Here is a 24,586-nt window from a genome sequence, read left to right on the forward strand (position 1 = left end):
TGAGTGGGTGTCTAAGTGAGTAGTGAGTGGGTGAGTGAGTGAGTGAGTGGTGAGTGAGTGGGTGAGTGGGTGAGTGGTGAGTGAGTGGTAAGTGAGTGAGTGGGTGGCTGAGTGAGTGGGTGAGTGAGTGAGTGGGTGAGTGAGTGGGTGAGTGGTGAGTGAGTGAGTGGGTGAGTGAGTGAGTGAGTGGGTGAGTGAGTGGTGAGTGAGTGAGTGGTGAGTGAGTGGGTGAGTGAGTGGTGAGTGAGTGGTGAGTGAGTGAGTGGGTGAGTGAGTGAGTGAGTGGGTGAGTGAGTGGTGAGTGGGTGAGTGAGTGAGTGGTGAGTGAGTGGTGAGTGAGTGAGTGAGTGGTGAGTGGGTGAGTGAGTGGGTGAGTGAGTGAGTGGGTGAGTGAGTGAGTGAGTGGGTGAGTGAGTGGTGAGTGGGTGAGTGAGTGAGTGGTGAGTGAGTGGTGAGTGAGTGAGTGAGTGGTGAGTGGGTGAGTGAGTGGGTGAGTGAGTGAGTGGGTGAGTGAGTGGTGAGTGGGTGAGTGAGTGAGTGGTGAGTGGGTGAGTGAGTGAGTGAGTAGGTGAGTGAGTGGTGAGTGAGTGGGTGAGTGGGTGAGTGAGTGAGTGAGTGGGTGAGTGAGTGGTGAGTGGATGAGTGAGTGAGTAGGTGAGTGAGTAGGTGAGTGAGTGAGTGAGTAGGTGAGTGAGTAGGTGAGTGAGTGAGTGGGTGAGTGAGTGAGTGCGTGAGTGAGTGAGTGGGTGAGTGAGTGAGTGGGTGAGTGAGTGAGTGGGTGAGTGAGTGAGTGAGTGGGTGACTGGTGAGTGAGTGGGTGGCTGAGTGAGTGGGTGAGTGAGTGAGTGGTGAGTGAGTGAGTGGTGAGTAAGTGGGTGAGTGGGTGAGTGGTGAGTGAGTGGTGAGTGAGTGAGTGAGTGGGTGGCTGAGTGAGTGGGTGAGTGAGTGAGTGGGTGGCTGAGTGAGTGGGTGAGTGAATGGGTGAGTGAGTGGGTGTCTAAGTGAGTAGTGAGTGGGTGAGTGAGTGAGTGAGTGGTGAGTGAGTGGGTGAGTGGGTGAGTGGTGAGTGAGTGGTAAGTGAGTGAGTGGGTGGCTGAGTGAGTGGGTGAGTGAGTGAGTGGGTGAGTGAGTGGGTGAGTGGTGAGTGAGTGAGTGGGTGAGTGAGTGAGTGAGTGGGTGAGTGAGTGGTGAGTGAGTGAGTGGTGAGTGAGTGGGTGAGTGAGTGGTGAGTGAGTGAGTGGTGAGTGAGTGGGTGAGTGAGTGGGTGAGTGAGTGAGTGGTGAGTGAGTGAGTGGGTGAGTGAGTGAGTGAGTGGGTGAGTGAGTGAGTGGGTGAGTGAGTGAGTGGGTGAGTGAGTGAGTGGGTGAGTGAGTGAGTGAGTGGGTGAGTGAGTGGTGAGTGGGTGAGTGAGTGAGTGGTGAGTGAGTGGTGAGTGAGTGAGTGAGTGGGTGAGTGAGTGGTGAGTGGGTGAGTGAGTGAGTGGTGAGTGAGTGGTGAGTGGGTGAGTGAGTAGGTGAGTGAGTGGTGAGTGAGTGGGTGAGTGGGTGAGTGAGTGAGTGAGTGGGTGAGTGAGTGGTGAGTGGGTGAGTGAGTGAGTAGGTGAGTGAGTAGGTGAGTGAGTGAGTGAGTAGGTGAGTGAGTAGGTGAGTGAGTGAGTGGGTGAGTGAGTGAGTGAGTGGTGAGTGGATGAGTGAGTGGTGAGTGGGTGAGTGAGTGAGTGGTGAGTGGATGAGTGAGTGAGTGAGTGAGTGAGTAGGTGAGTGAGTGAGTGAGTGGGTGAGTGAGTGAGTGAGTAGGTGAGTGAGTGAGTGAGTGGGTGAGTGAGTGAGTGGGTGAGTGAGTGAGTGAGTGGGTGAGTGGGTGGGTGAGTGGGTGGGTGAGTGATGAGTGAGTGGGTGAGTGAGTGAGTGGGTGAGTGGTGAGTGAGTGGGTGAGTGGGTGAGTGAGTGAGTGGGTGAGTGAGTGAGTGGGTGAGTGAGTGGGTGGGTGAGTGAGTGGGTGGGTGGGTGAGTGAGCGAGTGGGTGGGTGAGTGAGTGGGTGAGTGAGTGGGTGAGTGGGTGGGTGAGTGAGTTGGTGGGTGAGTGAGTGCGTGAGTGAGTGAGTGGGTGAGTGGGTGGGTGGGTGGGTGAGTGAGTGGGTGAGTGAGTGAGTGGGTGAGTGGGTGGGTGAGTGAGTTGGTGGGTGAGTGAGTGGGTGAGTGAGTGAGTGGGTGAGTGGGTGGGTGAGTGAGTGGGTGAGTGAGTGAGTGGGTGGGTGGGTGAGTGAGTGAGTGGGTGGGTGAGTGAGCGAGTGGGTGGGTGAGTGAGTGGGTGAGTGAGTGAGTGGTGAGTGAGTGGTGAGTGGTGAGTGAGTGGTGAGTGACTCACCTGTAGGGTGAGTGAGGCACCCCCACCACCATCAGGTGATGTGATGAGTGGTGAAGTCTCCACATTCCACGGTGGAGACCCCTCAAATCCAGATCCCAGATTCCCCAGCACTGTGTGGGTACACATACAGTACATACAGTACACACACAGTACATACAGTACACACACAGTACACACACAGTACACACACACAGATACACACACAGTACACACACACAGTACACACACACACAGTACACACACAGTACACACACAGTATACACACAGTACACACACACAGTACACACACAGTATACACACAGTACACACACAGTACACACACACAGTACACACAGTACACACACACAGTACACACACAGTACACACACAGTACACACACACAGTACACACACAGTACACACACAGTACACACACACACAGTACACACACAGTACACACACTGTACACACACACAGTACACACACACAGTACACACACACGCAGTACACACACAGTACACACAAACAGTACACACCGTACACACACAGTACACACACAGTACACACACAGTACACACACAGTACACACAGTACACACACACAGTACACACACAGTACACACACACACAGTACACACACACAGTACACACACAGTACACACACACAGTACACACACAGTACACACAGTACACACACACAGTACACACACAGTACACACAGTACACACACACAGTACACACACAGTATACACACACACAGCACACACACAGTACACACACACAGTACACACACACAGTACACACAGTACACACACAGTACACACACAGTACACACACACACAGTACACGCACACAGTACACACACACAGTACACACACACAGTACACACACACAGTACACACACAGTACACACACAGTACACACAATACACACACACAGTACACACACACACATTACACACAGTACATACACACAGTACATACAGTACACACAGTACACACACATTACACACACAGTACACACACAGTACACACAGTACACACACAGTACACACACAGTACACACAGTACGCACACACAGTACACACACAGTACACACACACAGTACACAAACACAGTACACACACAGTACATACAGTACACACAGTACATACAGTACACACAGTACACATACAGTACATACAGTACACACACACAGTACACACACAGTACACACAGTACACACACACAGTACACACACAGTACACACACAGTACACACACACAGTACACACACAGTACATACAGTACACACAGTACACACACAGTACACACACAGTACACACAGTACACACACACAGTACACACACAGTACACACAGTACACACACAGTACACACACAGTACACACAGTACACACACACAGTACACACACAGTACATACAGTACACACAGTACACACAGTACACACAGTACATACAGTACACACACAGTACACACAGTACACACACACAGTACACACACAGTACACACAGTACACACACACAGTACACACACAGTATACACACACACAGCACACACACACAGTACACACACAGTACACACACACAGTACACACACACAGTACACACAGTACACACAGTACACACACACAGTACACACAGTACACACACAGTACACACATACAGTACACACACAGTACACACACAGTACACACACACAGTACACACACACAGTACACACACACACAGTACATACACACAGTACATACAGTACACACAGTACACACACATTACACACACAGTACACACAGTACACACACAGTACACACAGTACACACACACAGTACACACAGTATGCACACACAGTACACACAGTACGCACACAGTACACACACAGTACACACACACAGTACACACACACAGTACATACAGTACACACAGTAATACAGTACATACAGTACATACAGTACATACAGTACACACAGTAATACAGTACATACAGTACATACAGTACACACAGTACACACACACAGTACACACAGTACACACACAGTACACACAGTACACACACACAGTACACACAGTATGCACACACAGTACACACAGTACACACACAGTACACACACAGTACACACACACAGTACACACACACAGTACATACAGTACACACAGTACATACATTACATACAGTACATACAGTACACACAGTACACACACAGTACACACAGTACACACACAGTACACACACAGTACACACACAGTATACACACACAGTACACACACCGTACATACAGTACATACAGTGCACACACAGTACACACACAGTACACACAGTACACACACACAGTACACACAGTACACACACAGTACACACACACAGTACACACAGTACACACATACAGTACACACAGTACATACAGTATACACAGTTCACACAGTACACACACAGTACACACACAGTACATACAGTACACACATACAGTACACACAGTACATACAGTATACACAGTACACACAGTATACACAGTTCACACACACACACACAGTACACACACAGTACACACACAGTACACAGACACAGTACACACACAGTACACACACAGTACACACACACAGTACACACACAGTACACACACACAGTACACACACAGTACACACACACAGTACACACAGTACACACACAGTACACACACACAGTACACACACACAGTACACACACACAGTACACACACACAGTACACATACAGTACACACACAGTGCATACACACAGTACAGACAGTACACACACACAGTACACCCACAGTACACACACAGTGCACACAGTACACACACAGTACACAAGTACACACACAGTACACACACAGTACACACAGTACACACACACAGTACACACAGTACACATACAGTACACACAGTACACATACAGTACACACACAGTACACACAGTACACACAGTACACATACAGTACACACACAGTACACACACAGTACACACAGTACACACACACAGTACACACAGTACACATACAGTACACACAGTACACACACATAGTACACACAGTACACATACAGTACACACACACAGCACACACACAGTACACACACAGTACACACGCACAGTACACATACAGTACATACAGCACACACAGTACACACACAGTACATACAGTACATACAGTACACACACAGTACACACAGTACACACACAGTACATACAGTACACACACAGTACACACAGCACACACACAGTACACACACACAGTACACACAGTACACACACAGTACACACACAGTACACACAGCACACACACAGTACACACACTGTACACACACAGTAAACACAGTACACATACAGTACACACAGTACACACACATTACACAGTACACACACAGTACACATACAGTACACACAATACACACACATTACACAGTACACACACACTACACACACACAGTACACACACAGTACACACAGTACACACACAGTAAACACAGTACACATACAGTACACACAGTACACACATACAGTACATACAGTACACATACAGTACACTCACCTTAGCCAGCTGTCTCCACGTCTCCCAGTGCTCCTCTGACTCCATGCTGATGTAGAGCACAAACGGTCGTGAACTTTCAGCAGTGTCCACGTCCTCCTCCTCATCCTCCTCCTCATCCTCCTTCCTCCTCCTTCTCACCACCTCCTCCTCATTCCTCCTCTTCCTCACCACCTCCTCCTCATTCCTCACCTCCTCATTCCTCACCTCCTTCCTCCTCCTCTTCCTCACCACCTCCGCCACCTCCTCCTCCGTCTTCATCTTCGTCTTCATCTTCATCTTCACCTCCTCCACCTCCTCCTCCTCCTCCTTCTTCATCTTCATCTTCACCTCCTCCACCTCCTCCTCCTCCTCCTCCTCCGTCTTCATCTTCCTCTTCGGCTTCATCTTCACCTCCTCCTCCACCTCCTCCTTCATCTTCATCTTCACCTCCTCCTCCTCCTCCTCCTCCTCCTTCATCTTCATCTTCACCTCCTCCTCCTCCTCCGTCTTCATCTTCATCTTCATCTTCGTCTTCACCTCCTTCACCTCCTTCACCTCCTCCTCCTCCTCCTCCATCTTCATCTTCACCTCCTCCTCCTCCTCCTCCTCCTTCATCTTCGTCTTCACCTCCTTCACCTCCTCCTGCTCCTCCTCCTCGGCCTGCTTCACCGGCGACGTCGCTTCAGCGAGGAAGTTGCCAGCGCACGGATCGAGTGTGTGGTCGCAAACTCGCGCAGACCTAGCGGGGTGACAGCAGCAGCAGTAGTACCAGTTATAGTATCAGTTGTAGTATCAGTTATAGTGTCAGTTATAGTGTCAGTTATAGTATCAGTTGTAGTATCAGTAGTAGTAGTAGTGGTACCAGTTATAGTACCAGTAGTATCAGTTATAGTATCAGTAGTATCAGTAGTAGTACCAGTTATAGTGTCAGTAGTAGTACCAGTTATAGTATCAGTTATAGTATCAGTTATAGTGTCAGTTATAGTGTCAGTTATAGTGTCAGTTATAGTATCAGTTGTAGTGTCAGTAGTAGTATCAGTAGTAGTACCAGTTATAGTATCAGTTATAGTATCAGTTATAGTGTCAGTTATAGTGTCAGTTATAGTATCAGTTATAGTGTCAGTTATAGTGTCAGTTATAGTATCAGTAGTAGTATCAGTTATAGTATCAGTTGTAGTACCAGTTATAGTATCAGTAGTATCACTTATAGTATCAGTAGTAGTATCAGTAGTAGTAGTATCAGTAGTAGTATCAGTAGTAGTATCAGTAGTGGTACCAGTTATAGTACCAGTAGTATCAGTTATAGTATCAGTTATAGTATCAGTAGTAGTATCAGTAGTAGTAGTAGTGGTACCAGTTATAGTATCAGTTATAGTGTCAGTAGTAGTAGTATCAGTAGTAGTAGTATCAGTTATAGTATCAGTAGTAGTAGTAGTACCAGTTATAGTATCAGTAGTATCAGTTATAGTGTCAGTAGTAGTAGTATCAGTAGTAGTAGTATCAGTTATAGTATCAGTAGTAGTATCAGTAGTAGTACCAGTTATAGTATCAGTAGTAGTAGTATCAGTAGTAGTAGTAGTATCAGTAGTAGTAGTATCATCAGTAGTAGTATCATCAGTAGTAGTAGTAGTATCATCATCAGTAGTAGTAGTATTATCAGTAGTATCATCAGTAGTAGTAGTATCAGTAGTAGTATTAGTATCAGCAGTAGTAGTATCATCAGTAGTAGTAGTATCATCAGTAGTAGTATCATCAGTAGTAGTATCATCAGTAGTAGTATCAGTAGTATTATCATCAGTAGTAGTATCATCAGTAGTAGTATCAGTAGTAGTAGTAACAGTAGTAGTAGTATCATCAGTAGTAGTATCATCAGTAGTAGTAGTATCATCATCAGTAGTAGTAGTATTATCAGTAGTATCATCAGTAGTAGTAGTATCAGTAGTAGTATTAGTATCAGCAGTAGTAGTATCAGTAGTAGTAGTATCATCAGTAGTAGTATTATCATCAGTAGTAGTATCATCAGTAGTAGTATCATCAGTAGTAGTATTATCATCAGTAGTAGTATCATCAGTAGTAGTATCAGTAGTAGTAGTATCAGTAGTAGTAGTATCATCAGTAGTAGTATCATCAGTAGTAGTAGGATCATCATCAGTTGTAGTAGTATTATCAGTAGTATCATCAGTAGTAGTATCATCAGTAGTAGTATTATCATCAGTAGTAGTATCATCAGTAGTAGTATCAGTAGTAGTAGTATCAGTAGTAATATTATCATCAGTAGTAGTATCATCAGTAGTAGTATTATCATCAGTAGTAGTATCATCAGTAGTAGTATCATCAGTAGTAGTAGTAGTATCAGTAGTAGTAGTATCATCAGTAGTAGTAGTAGTATCAGTAGTAGTAGTCTCAGTAGTATCATCAGTAGTAGTATTATCAGTAGTAGTAGTAGTATCAGTATCATCAGTAGTAGTATTATCATCAGTAGTAGTATCAGCAGTAGTAGTATCAGTAGTAGTAGTAGTATCAGTATCATCAGTAGTATTGTTATCAGTAGTAGTAGTATCATTAGTATCAGTAGTAGTAGTATCAGTAGTAGTATCATCAGTAGTATTAGTATCATCAGTAGTAGTATTATCATCAGTAGTAGTAGTATCAGTAGTAGTAGTAGTATCATCAGTAGTATCAGTATTATCAGTAGTAGTATCATCAGTAGTAGTATTATCATCAGTAGTAGTATCAGTAGTAGTAGTATCATCAGTAGTATCATCAGTAGTAGTATTATCATCAGTAGTAGTATCATCAGTATTAGTATCAGTAGTATCATCAGTAGTAGTAGTATCATCAGTAGTATCAGTAGTAGTATCATCAGTAGTAGTATTATCATCAGTAGTAGTAGTATCATCAGTAGTAGTAGTATCATCAGTAGTAGTATTATCATCAGTAGTAGTAGTATCATCAGTAGTAGTATTAGTATCATCAGTAGTAGTAGTATTATCATCACTAGTAGTTGTGTAGTGGAGTCAACAGTAGTAGTAGTATCAGTAGTAGTAGTATTAGTAGTATCATCAGTAGTAGTATTATCATCAGTAGTAGTAGTATCATCAGTAGTAGTATCAGTAGTAGTATCATCAGTAGTAGTATTATCATCAGTAGTAGTATCAGTAGTAGTAGTATCATCAGTAGTATCATCAGTAGTAGTATTATCATCAGTAGTAGTATCATCAGTATTAGTATCAGTAGTATCATCAGTAGTAGTAGTATCATCAGTAGTATCAGTAGTAGTATCATCAGTAGTAGTATTATCATCAGTAGTAGTAGTATCATCAGTAGTAGTATTAGTATCATCAGTAGTAGTATTATCATCACTAGTAGTTGTGTAGTGGAGTAAACAGTAGTAGTAGTATCAGTAGTAGTAGTATCAGTAGTATCATCAGTAGTAGTATTATCATCAGTAGTAGTAGTATCATCAGTAGTAGTATCAGTAGTAGTATCATCAGTAGTAGTATTATCATCAGTAGTAGTATCAGTAGTAGTAGTATCATCAGTAGTATCATCAGTAGTAGTATTATCATCAGTAGTAGTATCATCAGTATTAGTATCAGTAGTATCATCAGTAGTAGTAGTATCATCAGTAGTATCAGTATTATCAGTAGTAGTATCATCAGTAGTAGTATTATCATCAGTAGTAGTATCAGTAGTAGTAGTATCATCAGTAGTAGTATTATCATCAGTAGTAGTATCATCAGTATTAGTATCAGTAGTATCATCAGTAGTAGTAGTATCATCAGTAGTATCAGTATTATCAGTAGTAGTATCATCAGTAGTAGTATTATCATCAGTAGTAGTATTATCAGTAGTAGTATCATCAGTAGTAGTATTATCATCAGTAGTAGTATCAGTAGTAGTAGTATCATCAGTAGTATCATCAGTAGTAGTATTATCATCAGTAGTAGTATCATCAGTATTAGTATCAGTAGTATCATCAGTAGTAGTAGTATCATCAGTAGTATCAGTAGTAGTATCATCAGTAGTAGTATTATCATCAGTAGTAGTAGTATCATCAGTAGTAGTATTAGTATCATCAGTAGTAGTAGTATTATCATCACTAGTAGTTGTGTAGTGGAGTAAACAGTAGTAGTAGTATCAGTAGTAGTAGTATCAGTAGTATCATCAGTAGTAGTATTATCATCAGTAGTAGTAGTATCATCAGTAGTAGTAGTATCAGTAGTAGTATCATCAGTAGTAGTATTATCATCAGTAGTAGTATCAGTAGTAGTAGTATCAGTAGTAGTATCATCAGTAGTTGTATTAGTATCATCAGTAGTAGTATCATCAGTATTAGTATCAGTAGTATCATCAGTAGTAGTAGTATCATCAGTAGTATCAGTATTATCAGTAGTAGTATCATCAGTAGTAGTATTATCATCAGTAGTAGTATCAGTAGTAGTAGTATCATCAGTAGTAGTATTATCATCAGTAGTAGTATCATCAGTATTAGTATCAGTAGTATCATCAGTAGTAGTAGTATCATCAGTAGTATCAGTATTATCAGTAGTAGTATCATCAGTAGTATTATTATCATCACTAGTAGTAGTGTAGTGGAGTAAACAACGCGTGTAGGAATTGGCCACGTACAGTACAGACAGACAAGGAGGATGGGTCACACGAGGTCCAGCAGGTAGTCGAGTCGCCGGTGTTGTAAACAACCCTAAGTACATTTTGATTTAAAGCTTTCGTGACTGCAGTAATTCACATTCTTAGTTCTTCCGGTAAAGTCACCACGTTGAAGGGAAACAATACAATAATAAAATATATATATATAAAACAATAAAAAAATTCTCACGACGTTTCGACCATAACACAAACGGTCGTCATCAGGTGGGACGGTAGGACCAAAACCTCGGCCGTGGCAGATCATTGTTATAATTCAGTAGGCTCACGTGACATTGACTTCTCCAAGACAGAGGTTCTCTGCAAGCCATCTGGCTACCATGAGAGATTCGTTCATGAGGCTATCCACACGTACAAGCACAGAGACACAATTTCAACCGAGAAGATGGATTCTGGGCTTAGCAATCATTGGAAGGATTTGACAAACCATTTCGGGTCTTAATTGATTGTTCACGCTTACGGCTACCATGAGAGATTCGTTCATGAGGCTATCCACGTATACAAACACGGAGACACAATTCCAACCGAGAAGATGGATTCTGGGCTTAGCAATCATTGGAAGGATTTGATAAACCATTTCGAGTCTTAATTGATTGTTCACGCTTACGGCTACCATGAGAGATTCGTTCACGAGGCTATCCACATGTACAAACACGGAGACACAATTTCAACCGAGAAGATGGATTCTGGGCGTAGCAATCATTGGAAGGATTTGATAAACCATTTCGGGTCTTAATTGATTGTTCACGCTTACGGTTACCATGAGAGATTCGTTCATGAGGCTATCCACACATACAAACACGGAGACAATTTCAACCGAGAAGATGGATTCTGGGCTTAGCAATCGTTGGAAGGATTTGATAAACCATTTCGTGTCTTAATTGATTGTTCACGCTTACGGCTACCATGAGAGATTCGTTCACGAGGCTATCCACATGTACAAGCACAGAGACACAATTTCAACCGAGAAGATGGATTCTGGGCTTAGCAATCATTGGAAGGATTTGATAAACCATTTCGGGTCTTAATTGATTGTTCACGCTTACGGTTACCATGAGAGATTTGTTCATGAGGCTATCCACATGTACAAGCACAGAGACACAATTTCAACCGAGAAGATGGATTCTGGGCTTAGCAATCATTGGAAAGATTTGATAAACTATTTCGGGTCTTAATTGATTGTTCACGCTTACGGCTACCATGAGAGATTCGTTCATGAGGCTATCCACATGTACAAGCACAGAGACACAATTTCAACCGAGAAGATGGATTCTGGGCGTAGCAATCATTGGAAGGATTTGATAAACCATTTCGGGTCTTAATTGATTGTTCACGCTTACGGTGGCTTTCAGACAGCATACATGAAAATGTTTCGTCTCCCGCCTCCTCTTTTCAGAACATAGATGGACTAAGTCCTTCTAAATAATCTGCCAAATCGCTGCGCGTGGCGCTGACAGTTATTATAAATAAATAAACCCTTTAAAAATAAATAAATTAATGCGGACCGGCACACCTGATGACGACCGTTTGTGTTATGGTCGAAACGTCGTGAGAATTTTTTTAAATTGTTTTTTATATATATATTATTATTTATTATTTTATTGTTTCACCTTCAACGTGGTGGTGACTTTACCGAAAGAGCTAAGAATGTGAACCCGAAGTAATTTAAGGGAGCCGTGGCACGAGGGCTGTGATTGGTCGAGAGGCTGTTAGCGTTAAGTGGTGGCGTCTGGACGTCTGATGAGGGGGACAGGTGCCGGGAGCCACGTGGCAATTCATTAAGGCTGATGCGAGAGAGGGTGGGTGGGATAAAATGCGAGGTGGTTTGAACGGAGGGGAGTTGCTGCTGGGCAGTTGTTGGCGAAGAGATACGGAGAAGACAGCTGGGAATGTTGGGGAAGAATAGATAGAGAGCCGGACCCCAGAGACGGTAAACAGCGATTGGGAAAGTCAGCGTTAGCGGAGAGAGATGGAAGTCACTGTGCGTGAAGAGATAGATGGAGTCACTGTGTGTGAATAGATAGTAGACACTGTGTGAAGAGATAGATGGAGTCACTGTGTGTGAAGAGATAGATGGAGTCACTGTGTGTGAAGAGATAGATGGAGTCACTGTGTGTGTAGAGAGATAGATGGAGTCACTGTGTGTGAATAGATAGATGGAGTCACTGTGTGTGAAGATGATAGATGGAGTCACTGTGTGTGTAGAGATAGATGGAGTCACTGTGTGTGTAGAGATAGATGGAGTCACTGTGTGTGAAGAGATAGATGGAGTCACTGTGTGTGTAGAGATAGATGGAGTCACTGTGTGTGAAGAGATAGATGGAGTCACTGTGTGTAGAGAGATAGATGGAAGTCACTGTGTGTGAAGAGATAGATGGAGTCACTGTGTGTGTAGAGATAGATGGAGTCACTGTGTGTGAAGAGATAGATGGAGTCACTGTGTGTAGAGAGATAGATGGAAGTCACTGTGTGTGAAGAGATAGATGGAGTCACTGTGTGTGTAGAGATAGATGGAGTCACTGTGTGTGAAGAGATAGATGGAGTCACTGTGTGTGAAGAGATAGATGGAGTCACTGTGTGTGAAGAGATAGATGGAGTCACTGTGTGTGTAGAGATAGATGGAGTCACTGTGTGTGAAGAGAGATAGATGGAGTCACTGTGTGTGTGTAGAGATAGATGGAGTCACTGTGTGTGACTAGATAGATGGAGTCACTGTGTGTGAATAGATAGATGGAGTCACTGTGTGTGAATAGATAGATGGAGTCACTGCGTGTGAAGAGATAGATGGAGTCACTGTGTGTGTAGAGATAGATGGAGTCACTGTGTGTAGAGAGAGAGATGGAGTCACTGTGTGTGTAGAGATAGATGGAGTCACTGTGTGTGAAGAGATAGATGGAGTCACTGTGTGTGAATAGATAGATGGAGTCACTGTGTGTGAAGAGATAGATGGAGTCACTGTGTGTGACTAGATAGATGGAGTCACTGTGTGTGAATAGATAGATGGAGTCACTGTGTGTGAAGAGATGGATGGAGGTCACTGCGTGTGAAGAGATAGATGGAGTCACTGTGTGTGTAGAGATAGATGGAGTCACTGTGTGTGAAGAGATAGATGGAGTCACTGTGTGTGTAGAGATAGATGGAGTCACTGTGTGTGACTAGATAGATGGAAGTCACTGTGTGTGTAGAGATAGATGGAGTCACTGTGTGTGAAGAGATAGATGGAGTCACTGTGTGTGAATAGATAGATGGAGTCACTGTGTGTGAAGAGATAGATGGAGTCACTGCGTGTGAAGAGATAGATGGAGTCACTGCGTGTGAAGAGATAGATGGAGTCACTGTGTGTGAAGAGATAGATGGAGTCACTGTGTGTGTAGAGATAGATGGAGTCACTGTGTGTGAAGAGATAGATGGAGTCACTGTGTGTGTAGAGATAGATGGAGTCACTGTGTGTGTAGAGATAGATGGAGTCACTGTGTGTGAAGAGATAGATGGAGTCACTGTGTGTGAAGAGATAGATGGAGTCACTGTGTGTGTAGAGATAGATGGAGTCACTGTGTGTGAAGAGATAGATGGAGTCACTGTGTGTGAAGAGATAGATGGAGTCACTGTGTGTGAAGAGATATATGGAGTCACTGTGTGTGAAGAGATAGATGGAGTCACTGTGTGTGAATAGATAGATGGAGTCACTGTGTGTGTAGAGATAGATGGAGTCACTGTGTGTGTAGAGATAGATGGAGTCACTGTGTGTGAATAGATAGATGGAGTCACTGTGTGTGAATAGATAGATGGAGTCACTGCGTGTGAATAGATAGATGGAGTCACTGTGTGTGAAGAGATAGATGGAGTCACGGTGTGTGAAGAGATAGATGGAGTCACTGTGTGTGAATAGATAGATGGAGTCACTGCGTGTGTAGAGATAGATGGAGTCACTGTGTGTGAAGAGATAGATGGAGTCACTGTGTGTGAAGAGATGGATGGAGTCACTGTGTGTGAAGAGATAGATGGAGTCACTGCGTGTGAAGAGATAGATGGAGTCACTGTGTGTGAAGATGATAGATGGAGTCACTGCGTGTGAATAGATAGATGGAGTCACTGCGTGTGAAGAGATAGATGGAGTCACTGTGTGTGTAGAGATAGATGGAGTCACTGCGTGTGAAGAGATAGATGGAGTCACTGCGTGTGAAGAGATAGATGGAGTCACTGCGTGTGAATAGATAGATGGAGTCACTGCGTGTGAAGAGATAGATGGAGTCACTGCGTGTGAAGAGATAGATGGAGTCACTGCGTGTGAATAGATAGATGGAGTCACTGCGTGTGAAGAGATAGATGGAGTCACTGTGTGTGAAGAGATAGATGGAGTCACTGTGTGTGAAGAGATAGATGGAGTCACTGTGTGTGAAGAGATAGATGGAGTCACTGTGTGTGTGTGTGAAGAGATAGATGGAGTCACTGTGTGTGAAGAGATAGATGGAGTCACTGCGTGTGAATAGATAGATGGAGGTCACTGTGTGTGTAGAGATAGATGGAGTCACTGTGTGTGAAGAGATAGATGGAGTCACTGTGTGTGTAGAGATAGATGGAGTCACTGCGTGTGAATAGATAGATGGAGTCACTGTGTGTATAGAGATAGATGGAGTCACTGTGTGTGAAGAGATAGATGGAGTCACTGTGTGTGTAGAGATAGATGGAGTCACTGTGTGTGTAGAGATAGATGGAGTCACTGTGTGTGTAGAGATAGATGGAGTCACTGTGTGTGAATAGATAGATGGAGTCACTGTGTGTGAAGAGATAGATGGAGTCACTGTGTGTGTAGAGATAGATGGAGTCACTGTGTGTGAAGAGATAGATGGAGTCACTGCGTGTGAATAGATAGATGGAGTCACTGTGTGTGAAGAGATAGATGGAGTCACTGTGTGTGAAGAGATAGATGGAGTCACTGTGTGTGAAGAGATAGATGGAGTCACTGTGTGTGAAGAGATAGATGGAATCACTGTGTGTGAAGAGATAGATGGAGTCACTGTGTGTGAAGAGATAGATGGAGTCACTGTGTGTGAAGAGATAGATGGAGTCACTGCATGTGAATAGATAGATGGAGTCACTGTGTGTGTAGAGATAGATGGAGTCACTGTGTGTGAAGAGATAGATGGAGTCACTGTGTGTGAAGAGATAGATGGAGTCACTGTGTGTGAAGAGATAGATGGAGTCACTGTGTGTGAAGAGATAGATGGAGTCACTGTGTGTGAAGAGATAGATGGAGTCACTGTGTGTGAAGAGATAGATGGAGTCACTGTGTGTGAAGAGATAGATGGAGTCACTGTGTGTGAAGAGATAGATGGAGTCACTGTGTGTGAAGAGATAGATGGAGTCACTGTGTGTGTGTAGAGATAGATGGAGTCACTGTGTGTGAATAGATAGATGGAGTCACTGTGTGTGTGAAGAGATAGATGGAGTCACTGTGTGTGAAGAGATAGATGGAGTCACTGTGTGTGTAGAGATAGATGGAGTCACTGTGTGTGTAGAGATAGATGGAGTCACTGTGTGTGTAGAGAGATAGATGGAGTCACTGTGTGTGTAGAGATAGATGGAGGTCACTGTGTGTGTAGAGATAGATGGAGTCACTGTGTGTGAAGAGATAGATGGAGTCACTGCGTGTGAATAGATAGATGGAGTCACTGCATGTGAAGAGATAGATGGAGTCACTGTGTGTGTGAAGAGATAGACGGAGTCACTGTGTGTGAAGAGATAGATGGAGTCACTGTGTGTGAAGAGATAGATGGAGTCACTGCGTGTGAATAGATAGATGGAGTCACTGCGTGTGAAGAGATAGATGGAGTCACTGTGTGTGTAGAGATAGATGGAGTCACTGTGTGTGTAGAGATAGATGGAGTCACTGTGTGTGAAGAGATAGATGGAGTCACTGCGTGTGAAGAGATAGATGGAGTCACTTTGTGTGAGGAGATAGATGGAGTCACTGTGTGTGAAGAGATAGATGGAGTCACTGTGTGTGAAGAGATAGATGGAGTCACTGTGTGTGAAGAGATAGATGGAGTCACTGTGTGCGAAGAGATAGATGGAGTCACTGTGTGTGAAGAGATAGATGGAGTCACTGTGTGTGAAGAGATAGATGGAAGTCACTGCGTGTGAAGAGATAGATGGAGTCACTGTGTGTGAAGAGATAGATGGAGTCACTGTGTGTGAAGAGATAGATGGAGTCACTGTGTGTGAAGAGATAGATGGAGTCACTGTGTGTGTGTAGAGATAGATGGAGTCACTGCGTGTGAAGAGATAGATGGAGTCACTGTGTGTGAAGAGATAGATGGAGTCACTGCGTGTGAAGAGATAGATGGAGTCACTGTGTGTGAAGAGATAGATGGAGTCACTGTGTGTGAGGAGATAGATGGAGTCACTGTGTGTGAAGAGATAGATGGAGTCACTGTGTGTGAAGAGATAGATGGAGTCACTGCGTGTAGAGAGATAGATGGAGTCACTGTGTGTGTAGAGATAGATGGAGTCACTGTGTGTGAATAGATAGATGGAGTCACTGTGTGTGAAGAGATAGATGGAGTCACTGCGTGTGAATAGATAGATGGAGTAACTGTGTGTGACTAGATAGATGGAGTCACTGTGTGTGAAGAGATAGATGGAGTCACTGTGTGTGTAGAGATAGATGGAGTCACTGTGTGTGAAGAGATAGATGGAGTCACTGTGTGTGAATAGATAGATGGAGTCACTGCGTGTGTGTAAAGATAGATGGAGTCACTGCGTGTGAAGAGATAGATGGAGTCACTGTGTGTGTAGAGATAGATGGAGTCACTGCATGTGTGTAGAGAGATAGATGGAGTCACTGCGTGTGAAGAGATAGATGGAGTCACTGTGTGTGAAGAGATAGATGGAGTCACTGTGTGTGAAGAGATAGATGGAGGTCACTATGTGTGAAGAGATAGATGGAGTCACTGTGTGTGTGTAGAGATAGATGGAGTCACTGTGTGTGTAGAGATAGATGGAGTCACTGTGTGTGAATAGATAGATGGAGTCACTGTGTGTGAAGAGATAGATGGAGTCACTGCGTGTGAATAGATAGATGGAGTCACTGTGTGTGACTAGATAGATGGAGTCACTGTGTGTGAAGAGATAGATGGAGTCACTGTGTGTGTAGAGGTAGATGGAGTCACTGCGTGTGAAGAGATAGATGGAGTCACTGTGTGTGTAGAGATAGATGGAGTCACTGCATGTGTGTAGAGAGATAGATGGAGTCACTGCGTGTGAAGAGATAGATGGAGTCACTGCGTGTGAAGAGTTAGATGGAGTCACTGTGTGTGTAGAGATAGATGGAGTCACTGTGTGTGTGAAGAGATAGATGGAGGTCACTGCGTGTGTAGAGATAGATGGAGTCACTGTGTGTGAAGAGATAGATGGAGTCACTGTGTGTGTGAAGAGATAGATGGAGTCACTGCGTGTGAAGAGATAGATGGAGTCACTGTGTGTGAGGAGATAGATGGAGTCACTGTGTGTGAAGAGATAGATGGAGTCACTGTGTGTGTGTAGAGATAGATGGAGTCACTGTGTGTGTAGAGATAGATGGAGTCACTGTGTGTGAAGAGATAGATGGAGTCACTGCGTGTGAATAGATAGATAGAGTCACTGTGTGTGAAGAGATAGATGGAGTCACTGTGTGTGAAGAGATAGATGGAGTCACTGTGTGTGTGTAGAGATAGATGGAGTCACTGTGTGTGTAGAGATAGATGGAGTCACTGCGTGTGAAGAGATAGATGGAGTCACTGTGTGTGAAGAGATAGATGGAGTCACTGTGTGTGAAGAGATAGATGGAGTCACTGTGTGTGGAGATAGATGGAGTCACTGCGTGTGAAGAGATAGATGGAGTCACTGTGTGTGTAGAGATAGATGGAGTCACTGTGTGTGACTAGATAGATGGAGTCACTGCGTGTGAAGAGATAGATGGAGTCACTGTGTGTGAAGAGATAGATGGAGTCACTGTGTGTGAAGAGATAGATGGAGTCACTGTGTGTGAGGAGATAGATGGAGTCACTGTGTGTGAAGAGATAGATGGAGTCACTGTGTGTGAAGAGATAGATGGAGTCACTGTGTGTGAAGAGATAGATGGAGTCACTGTGTGTGAAGAGATAGATGGAGTCACTGTGTGTGAAGAGATAGATGGAGTCACTGCGTGTGAAGAGATAGATGGAGTCACTGTGTGTGAAGAGATAGATGGAGTCACTGTGTGTGAAGAGATAGATGGAGTCACTGTGTGTGAGGAGATAGATGGAGTCACTGTGTGTGAAGAGATAGATGGAGTCACTGTGTGTGAAGAGATAGATGGAGTCACTGTGTGTGTAGAGATAGATGGAGTCACTGCATGTGAACATGATAGATGGAGTCACTGTGTGTGAAGAGATAGATGGAGTCACTGTGTGTGTAGAGATAGATGGAGTCACTGTGTGTGAAGAGATAGATGGAGTCACTGTGTGTGACTAGATAGATGGAGTCACTGTGTGTGAAGATGATAGATGGAGTCACTGTGTGTGTAGAGATAGATGGAGTCACTGTGTGTGTAGAGATAGATGGAGTCACTGTGTGTGAAGAGATAGATGGAGTCACTGTGTGTGAAGAGATAGATGGAGTCACTGCGTGTGAATAGATAGATGGAGTCACTGTGTGTGTAGAGAGATAGATGGAGTCACTGTGTGTGTAGAGAGATAGATGGAGTCACTGCGTGTGAAGAGATAGATGGAGTCACTGCGTGTGAATAGATAGATGGAGTCACTGCGTGTGAAGAGATAGATGGAGTCACTGTGTGTGAATAGATAGATGGAGTCACTGTGTGTGAAGAGATAGATGGAGTCACTGCGTGTGAATAGATAGATGGAGTCACTGCGTGTGAATAGATAGATGGAGTCACTGTGTGTGAAGAGATAGATGGAGTCACTGTGTGTGAAGAGATAGATGGAGTCACTGTGTGTGAAGAGATAGATGGAGTCACTGCATGTGTAGAGATAGATGGAGTCACTGTGTGTGAAGAGATATATGGAGTCAATGTGTGTGTAGAGATAGATGGAGTCACTGTGTGTGTAGAGATAGATGGAGTCACTGTGTGTGTGTAGAGATAGATGGAGTCACTGCGTGTGAAGAGATAGATGGAGTCACTGTGTGTGAAGAGATAGATGGAGTCACTGTGTGTGAAGAGATAGATGGAGTCACTGTGTGTGAATAGATAGATGGAGTCACTGTGTGTGTAGAGATAGATGGAGTCACTGTGTGTGAAGAGATAGATGGAGTCACTGTGTGTGAATAGATAGATGGAGTCACTGCGTGTGAAGAGATAGATGGAGTCACTGTGTGTGAAGAGATAGCTGGAGTCACTGCGTGTGTAGAGATAGATGGAGTCACTGTGTGTGAAGAGATAGATGGAGTCACTGTGTGTGAAGAGATAGATGGAGTCACTGTGTGTGACTAGATAGATGGGAGTCACTGTGTGTGTAGAGATAGATGGAGTCACTGTGTGTGTAGAGATAGATGGAGTCACTGTGTGTGAATAGATAGATGGAGTGACTGTGTGTGTAGAGATAGATGGAGTCACTGTGTGTGTAGAGATAGATGGAGTCACTGCGTGTGAAGAGATAGATGGAGTCAGTGTGTGTGTGTAGAGATAGATGGAGTCACTGTGTGTGTAGAGATAGATGGATTCACTGTGTGTGTGTAGAGATAGATGGAGTCACTGTGTGTGAAGAGATAGATGGAGTCACTGTGTGTGAAGAGATAGATGGAGTCACTGTGTGTGTAGAGATAGATGGAGTCACTGTGTGTGAAGAGATAGATGGAGTCACTGTGTGTGTGAAGAGATAGATGGAGTCACTGTGTGTGAAGAGATAGATGGAGTCACTGTGTGTGAAGAGATAGATGGAGTCACTGTGTGTGAAGAGATAGATGGAGTCACTGTGTGTGAATAGATAGATGGAGTCACTGCGTGTGAAGAGATAGATGGAGTCACTGTGTGTGACTAGATAGATGGAGTCACTGTGTGTGAAGAGATAGATGGAGTCACTGTGTGTGAAGAGATAGATGGAGTCACTATGTGTGAATAGATAGATGGAGTCACTGTGTGTGAAGAGATAGATGGAGTCACTGCGTGTGAAGAGATAGATGGAGTCACTGTGTGTGAAGAGATAGATGGAGTCACTGTGTGTGAAGAGATAGATGGAGTCACTGTGTGTGAAGAGATAGATGGAGTCACTGCGTGTGAATAGATAGATGGAGTCACTGTGTGTGTGTAGAGATAGATGGAGTCACTGTGTGTGAATAGATAGATGGAGTGACTGTGTGTGTAGAGATAGATGGAGTCACTGTGTGTGTAGAGATAGATGGAGTCACTGCGTGTGAAGAGATAGATGGAGTCAGTGTGTGTGTGTAGAGATAGATGGAGTCACTGTGTGTGTAGAGATAGATGGATTCACTGTGTGTGTGTAGAGATAGATGGAGTCACTGTGTGTGAAGAGATAGATGGAGTCACTGTGTGTGAAGAGATAGATGGAGTCACTGTGTGTGTAGAGATAGATGGAGTCACTGTGTGTGAAGAGATAGATGGAGTCACTGTGTGTGTGAAGAGATAGATGGAGTCACTGTGTGTGAAGAGATAGATGGAGTCACTGTGTGTGAAGAGATAGATGGAGTCACTGTGTGTGAAGAGATAGATGGAGTCACTGTGTGTGAAGAGATAGATGGAGTCACTGTGTGTGAAGAGATAGATGGAGTCACTGCGTGTGAATAGATAGATGGAGTCACTGTGTGTGTGTAGAGATAGATGGAGTCACTGTGTGTGAAGAGATAGATGGAGTCACTGCGTGTGAAGAGATAGATGGAGTCACTGTGTGTGAAGAGATAGATGGAGTCACTGCGTGTAAAGAGATAGATGGAGTCACTGTGTGTGAAGAGATAGATGGAGTCACTGCGTGTGAATAGATAGATGGAGTCACTGTGTGTGAAGAGATAGATGGAGTCACTGTGTGTGAAGAGATAGATGGAGTCACTGTGTGTGAAGAGATAGATGGAGTCACTGTGTGTGAAGAGATAGATGGAGTCACTGCGTGTGAAGAGATAGATGGAGTCACTGCGTGTGAAGAGATAGATGGAGTCACTGTGTGTGTAGAGATAGATGGAGTCACTGCGTGTGAAGAGATAGATGGAGTCACTGTGTGTGTAGAGATAGATGGAGTCACTGTGTGTGTAGAGATAGATGGAGTCACTGTGTGTGAAGAGATAGATGGAGTCACTGTGTGTAGAGAGATAGATGGAGTCACTGTGTGTGAAGAGATAGATGGAGTCACTGTGTGTGAATAGATAGATGGAGTCACTGTGTGTGAAGAGATAGATGGAGTCACTGTGTGTGAAGAGATAGATGGAGTCACTGTGTGTAGAGATAGATGGAGTCACTGTGTGTGTAGAGATAGATGGAGTCACTGTGTGTGAAGAGATAGATGGAGTCACTGTGTGTGAAGAGATAGATGGAGTCACTGTGTGTGAAGAGATAGATGGAGTCACTGTGTGTGAAGAGATAGATAGAGTCACTGTGTGTGAAGAGATAGATGGAGTCACTGCGTGTGAAGAGATAGATGGAGTCACTGTGTGTGAAGAGATAGATGGAGTCACTGTGTGTGAAGAGATAGATGGAGTCACTGTGTGTGAAGAGATAGATGGAGTCACTGCGTGTGAAGAGATAGATGGAGTCACTGTGTGTGAAGAGATAGATGGAGTCACTGTGTGTGTAGAGATAGATGGAGTCACTGTGTGTGAAGAGATAGATGGAGTCACTGTGTGTGTGAAGAGATAGATGGAGTCACTGTGTGTGTAGAGATAGATGGAGTCACTGTGTGTGAAGAGATAGATGGAGTCACTGTGTGTGTGAAGAGATAGATGGAGTCACTGTGTGTGTAGAGATAGATGGAGTCACTGTGTGTGAAGAGATAGATGGAGTCACTGCATGTGAAGAGATAGATGGAGTCACTGTGTGTGAAGAGATAGATGCAGTCACTGCGTGTGAAGAGATAGATGGAGTCACTGTGTGTGAATAGATAGATGGAGTCACTGTGTGTGAATAGATAGATGGAGTCACTGTGTGTGTAGAGATAGATGGAGTCACTGTGTGTGAAGAGATAGATGGAGTCACTGTGTGTGAATAGATAGATGGAGTCACTGTGTGTGAAGAGATAGATGGAGTCACTGCGTGTGAAGACATAGATGGAGTCACTGTGTGTGAATAGATAGATGGAGTCACTGTGTGTGAAGAGATAGATGGAGTCACTGTGTGTGAAGAGATAGATGGAGTCACTGTGTGTGAATAGATAGATGGAGTCACTGTGTGTGAAGAGATAGATGGAGTCACTGTGTGTGAAGAGATAGATGGAGTCACTGTGTGTGAATAGATAGATGGAGTCACTGTGTGTGAAGAGATAGATGGAGTCACTGTGTGTGAAGAGATAGATGGAGTCACTGTGTGTGAAGAGATAGATGGAGTCACTGTGTGTGAAGAGATAGATGGAGTCACTGTGTGTGAAGAGATAGATGGAGTCACTGTGTGTGAAGAGATAGATGGAGTCACTGTGTGTGAAGAGATAGATGGAGTCACTGTGTGTGAAGAGATAGATGGAGTCACTGTGTGTGAATAGATAGATGGAGTCACTGTGTGTGAATAGATAGATGGAGTCACTGCGTGTGAAGAGATAGATGGAGTCACTGTGTGTCAAGAGATAGATGGAGTCACTGTGTGTGAAGAGATAGATGGAGTCACTGTGTGTGAAGAGATAGATGGAGTCACTGTGTGTGAAGAGATAGATGGAGTCACTGCATGTGAATAGATAGATGGAGTCACTGTGTGTGTAGAGATAGATGGAGTCACTGTGTGTGAAGAGATAGATGGAGTCACTGTGTGTGAAGAGATAGATGGAGTCACTGTGTGTGAAGAGATAGATGGAGTCACTGTGTGTGAAGAGATAGATGGAGTCACTGTGTGTGAAGAGATAGATGGAGTCACTGTGTGTGAATAGATAGATGGAGTCACTGTGTGTGTAGAGATAGATGGAGTCACTGTGTGTGAAGAGATAGATGGAGTCACTGTGTGTGAATAGATAGATGGAGTCCCTGCGTGTGTGAAGAGATAGATGGAGTCACTGTGTGTGTAGAGATAGATGGAGTCACTGTGTGTGTGTGTAGTGATAGTAGACACACTGTGTGTGTGTGTAGAGATAGTAGACACACTGTGTGTGTGTGTGTAGAGATAGTAGACACTGTGTGTGTGTGTAGTGATAGTAGACACACTGTGTGTGTGTGTAGAGATAGTACACACTGTGTGTGTGTGTAGAGATAGTAGACACTGTGTGTGTGTGTAGAGATAGTACACACTGTGTGTGTGTAGTGATAGTACACACTGTGTGTGTGTGTAGAGATAGTACACACTGTGTGTGTGTAGAGATAGTAGACACACTGTGTGTGTAGAGATAGTAGACACACTGTGTGTGTGTAGAGATAGTAGACACACTGTGTGTGTGTGTAGTGATAGTAGACACACTGTGTGTGTGTGTAGTGATAGTACACACTGTGTGTGTGTGTAGTGATAGTAGACACACTGTATGTGTGTGTAGTGATAGTACACACTGTGTGTGTGTGTAGAGATAGTAGACACTGTGTGTGTGTGTAGTGATAGTAGACACACTGTGTGTGTGTGTAGAGATAGTAGACACTGTGTGTGTGTGTGTAGAGATAGTACACACTGTGTGTGTGTGTAGTGATAGTAGACACACTGTGTGTGTGTGTAGTGATAGTAGACACACTGTGTGTGTGTAGTGATAGTAGACACACTGTGTGTGTGTGTGTAGTGATAGTAGACACACTGTGTGTGTGTGTGTGTAGTGATAGTAGACACACTGTGTGTGTGTGTAGTGATAGTAGACACTGTGTGTGTGTAGTGATAGTAGACACACTGTGTGTGTGTGTAGTGATAGTACACACTGTGTGTGTGTAGAGATAGTACACACTGTGTGTGTGTGTAGAG

At 43.9% G+C, this 24,586-nt stretch overlaps 1 protein-coding gene across 2 annotated transcripts in view; it reads right to left on the bottom strand.

Annotated features, from left to right (window-relative positions):
* LOC116938470 (protein O-linked-mannose beta-1,2-N-acetylglucosaminyltransferase 1) overlaps positions 1-24,586 on the bottom strand; it is a 125,711-nt gene that overhangs the window by 13,237 nt on the left and 87,888 nt on the right. For both annotated transcript variants that reach the window (XM_076056838.1, XM_076056839.1), the window contains 3 exons: positions 6,487-6,598; positions 5,881-6,405; positions 2,368-2,477 (listed from right to left, as the gene is read on the bottom strand). In XM_076056838.1, coding sequence (XP_075912953.1) covers positions 2,368-2,477; positions 5,881-6,405; positions 6,487-6,598 — 747 coding nt within the window. The remainder of the gene's footprint in view (positions 1-2,367; positions 2,478-5,880; positions 6,406-6,486; positions 6,599-24,586) is intronic.

The sequence above is a fragment of the Petromyzon marinus genome, chromosome 78, assembly GCF_048934315.1.
Source record: "Petromyzon marinus isolate PM22_M1 ecotype Great Lakes invasive population chromosome 78, UKy_Petmar_22M1.pri1.0, whole genome shotgun sequence".
NCBI lineage: Eukaryota > Metazoa > Chordata > Hyperoartia > Petromyzontiformes > Petromyzontidae > Petromyzon > Petromyzon marinus.